The sequence below is a fragment of the Penaeus monodon genome, chromosome 2, assembly GCF_015228065.2.
Source record: "Penaeus monodon isolate SGIC_2016 chromosome 2, NSTDA_Pmon_1, whole genome shotgun sequence".
In the NCBI taxonomy this organism is placed as follows: Eukaryota; Metazoa; Arthropoda; class Malacostraca; order Decapoda; family Penaeidae; genus Penaeus; species Penaeus monodon.
Genome location: NC_051387.1, coordinates 40,735,137 through 40,739,690, shown reverse-complemented (window position 1 = coordinate 40,739,690; position 4,554 = coordinate 40,735,137). Strand labels below are relative to the sequence as shown.

General features: G+C 33.2%; 1 protein-coding gene across 1 annotated transcript in view; it reads right to left on the bottom strand.

Annotated features, from left to right (window-relative positions):
• Window positions 1–2,271: 2,271 nt before the first annotated feature.
• LOC119578885 (mucin-22-like) overlaps window positions 2,272–4,554 on the bottom strand; it is a 7,013-nt gene continuing 4,730 nt past the window's right edge. Inside the window, exons 3-6 of the mRNA XM_037926549.1 lie at window positions 4,418–4,455; window positions 4,016–4,127; window positions 3,872–3,879; window positions 2,272–2,361 (exon numbers count right to left, since the gene is read on the bottom strand). Coding sequence (XP_037782477.1) covers window positions 2,272–2,361; window positions 3,872–3,879; window positions 4,016–4,127; window positions 4,418–4,455 — 248 coding nt within the window. The remainder of the gene's footprint in view (window positions 2,362–3,871; window positions 3,880–4,015; window positions 4,128–4,417; window positions 4,456–4,554) is intronic.

Sequence of the window (4,554 nt, the reverse complement as noted above, 5' to 3'; positions counted from 1 at the left end):
ATTATATAATATATATATAATATATATATAATTATATACTATATATATATATATATATATAATATATATGTATATATTAGTATGTACACACACACACACAAAACCACCACACACACACACACACACACACATATAAAAAACACATATATTGTGCGTTTGTGCATGTGTGTATAAATAACAACACACACTCATTACAGTATGTGTAAGATTTCATTATAAATGTTACCTTTTTTACTGAATATTATTTTCTGTATTACAGAATCTCATTTTATCAGCGATTAATAAGGGGAAGAGCAGAGGAAACGCATCTATTGTGTGCACGGAAAATGTACATTTTGTTCATTTTTGGGATTTTCTTTATAGATATTCATGATTCATGTAGAATATACACTTTTTCTCTACAGAAACTTCTACAGCTGCCGCAGAATCTGCTGCTGCTACTACGGAGACAGGTAAGAGATATAGCAAAGTAAAAATATTTCCTTGCATATATATAAAATATTTATAACTCATATTTTACTATGATTTAAATTTAACGAAAATATTACAACAATTATTCGAATTAATCGAATACTCATCAACAGGTGAGCCAATAAAGTGTTATCAAGTTTTCTAATAATAGGGAAACCCGTATCTTATGGAAAAAAGTTCGGCATCTTTGCAAGCGTTAGTAGTAAAACCGTCTGATAATTTCCTATTTGTATTGGCAGTATAATAAACTACAAGTTGGAAAGGATTATATTTAATTTTTTTGAGTCAGAAAATGGCCCAGAATGCAATGGTTAATTACATCTTAAACTCGGCCTTATTAAAATTGTCATTAATATGCAAAATGGTAACCATTATTGTTTTGACTGGGAAAAAATTATTGTTGGTTAGGGTGTACATGCATAAGAGCATATGAAAGTTTTTTATTGCAAAATATATGTGGAAAGGTTTTTACATGTATTTACATACTTTTACTGTTCTCACACCAAAACAAATGCACAGTCATTAAATATACATACACTCTACACTCATGCACATACGTAGAAAAGGATAGAGGTAAAATAAAAAAAATGCAAACAGCACATTGACATGTTGATGCAATATATAATCCATATTCCAAATTTACCGGGATCAAGTAGTTTCTGGTCGGCTGAGATTCTTCAATCAGTTTCTGCACCCCACACACTCCCCACACACACACAACCCACACACACACACACCACACACACACCCACACACACACACAAAAAAAAAAAAAAAAAAAAAAAAAAAAAAAAAAAAAAAAAAAAAAAAAACGGTCAGTTAATTATTTGCTTTCAACCATTCCATTTGATGGTTAGGTTTTCTTTTTTCTTCCATTTCGCCATATTCTGTTTTTATGGGTTTGATCTCCCTTAACAACAATCTTTATTTTCTGACTGCAATAGTTGTTTCTTCTTGATATAGCTGATGTGACCCGATTATATAGAACCACATTCATACTGTATTTGTAGGGAATTTGAGGGAAAACTTGAATTTTGCCGTACTAATGAATTTGGTGTTGATGGATTACAATTTGATAATTTCTCCAAATATAAAAAATTGGAGCCCAACAAAAGCAACAATACAGTTCCTAAAGATGTAGTGGATGACACAGGAAAATTGGGGGGTTAAAATCGATAAATAAAATGTAAAAAAGCCGATGACATACGCTATTACCACAAATGAAAGTAATATACCAAATGTATGGACACTGCGAATAACACGAATAGGGCAAAGGCCCTTAAAACTTGCTGATATATGTTTCGCCGCCATTTTCTCTCAACGGTTATGGCTAAATGGTTTAATTTCGAAACATTTTGGACCAGCCATGGATTCCAAACAGATTTAAACAAAAATTTACATCTACCACAATTTTCATTTTTCTTAGCAGCTTCATTGTTATTGTTTCGAACTTTGCTGAAGGTAAGTGATATCCTTCTAGTTTGAAGGTACTGTATGTTACACAGTCTTATATCACTGTTTTGAAAATGCGTAAATAAACTGTGACTAAGCTCTGACATTCTAAAAAAAAAAGAAAAAAAGAAAAAATCTTTAATTGTTCGCATGTCCTCAGATGACCCATGGGTGACATTTTTCCCCGGATGCTGAAAGCTCATCTCCTCTCCAATCAACAAAAGCCTTAAACAAGTAGGCCAATTTAAATTTGAATATATTTCGGCGGTTGTATGAAATATTCATTCAAAATTTCTTTGGGAATCTAATGCGATTTTCTTCGGTCAGCAACGAGAAAGATCCTACCGCCTACAAAACATGCACACAGATGGAAAAAATGGTGTTGGCTTTCAATGCCATGGTCAGCCCTACACTGAATACATGGTGCCAGTAAACTACCTAGAACAAGGGAAAAAAACAAGTTTATAAAACCCCTTTCACTGATATGCTCCTGTTCCTATTCCTGTCCTCTGACAATATAAAAATATAAGGGCATTCGTAATGTGGTGAGTTTTAACACATTTATATATAGACTATTTCTGTTTGAACATCAAATGTTTCACGATGATTAGATCCGTGAGGGACAGACTGATTTATTAAACTCAGGGTTGCAAGCTTGTGAAGTGTTTCGCTCACTGTTTGTTTCAACAAATTTTTCTAGACTGGGTTTCTTCGAATTAGATTCCCCGGGAAATGCCTCGTGTCCATTGTGCTGATCAACATTCGTGGACTGGAGTTTTGTGGAGAGGTCACAAACCGGCTTTTCTTATTACTGGTACGACCAAAATGACCAGAACATTTGAAACTAGAAAGTATTTTGTGATGTATATGTATGAATAGTAAATGTAATGTTTTTAAAAGTGAAGTGTAAATATAAATACTTATGATATATGAGGTTAAGTAATTAAGGTCAACAACAAGAATATATCTATTTAAGATAAATACTTGGGATCTACGAGATAATATTGAAGAAATGTCAAAACACAAATATATCCTCTTAAGAAGTCTTAAGGAGTAAAACATGTTCGAAATAAGTATTGGAAAGCTGTGGAAGCACCAACACATTAAGCCTTGCCAATAAAACCTCTAATTCCTTGCATCTTTGGTTTGAAATTTGATGTTCTTTGCTTAAAATCTAACGAGAACTCTGATGGGGAATATGCAAGGAGAGGGGAGGGCACAGACCATCAGTGAGCGAAGGCGTGCTGCTTTCTTTCTGCCACTTTTTCTCACAAAAATGCAGTTCATAACAGCTAGATTTCGGATTTGATTCTACTGAACCCAGAAAAGGTATATTTCCTTGGAAATATGTGGAAATGTTGCACTCAAGATGTGAATGATTGACCCTTTCAGAATTTGAAATATATGAAGTCCTGGGGAAAAAATCAACAATTTAAAAATAAAGTTAAACCGCTCATATCTTTGGTCATTAGTAACTCTGAATAGTATCCTCATGATATAAAAACATTTATATTCACGCAGAACAATTAGAATCAGCTTGTAAATACAAAATTTAAGCTACTAATTTCAATACTTATTTTTTTGTTAATATTATTATTTTTTATTTGCGAGTCCCAGGTATCATCTTAACCTTCTCTCCTTCTCTCTCTTATATACTTTAGTTTGTGTTATACATTTGCTAATCTTTTATGTTATAACATGTGTCGTAATGAGTTTAAAAAAAGATATCACACACCCCTTCTAATCTCCTGTAAATTATGTATTTTTGGAATTTTTAGTTTGCTTAATGTTGCATCTTCTGTCTATAAAATTAAAATTTTAGTTTCGATTATGCATCAACAATATGATGATTCTAAATGCAGTGTTGGTGGGAAATTAGATTTCTGGACAGATGTCGGAGCTAAATAGATACAGTGGTGAATTGGTCCTCATCGCCTGTAATACTTACCATCACATCTGAAATACAAAATTTTCCCTTCGGTATGAAAGCTAAAAATCAAAAAAAACAACATAAAATGGGCACGCCAAATACCTATATCGGCATGCCCATCTGCATCATCTTAACTGTATAGATCGAACTTATCATTAGCACAGCATATGTTGACACCCACACAGCCAGCCAACTTGCTAATGTTATCCAGCTGTGAAGGTAAGTGACAATTTGCGTGGAAGAATACAGCTAAACCAGAAGTCTGAGTAGCATTCTAGGATATTCACTGAAATATGGCACATTTTGTAGTAAAGGCCCCATCTATTTCTAGCATAGAAACAAGAATGTATATATGGCACTCACTGTATCTGATCCTTAACCGAACTTATTTTTGGGAAAGGTCAATAGAAAAAGCCCATCAGCTCTCTAACGTATCAACTGTAAGGGTCAATTCTTATGACTTTTGTAAAAGGCAAGGTATATTATCTATAGGAACCTCTACATACATAATTTAATATTAGATACTATGAAATGATGTGATGATTACCTGGACTCAGCACATACCGAGTGGATACTTAATATCTTATGTGGAGTTGACTTGCCTTAGAAGGTTATATTTGCGCTCATACTTGGGATATTACTTATATTTGCATAAAAATAAAGCACTACTTTACATCCATCCCCGTTACTATTTCCTTATA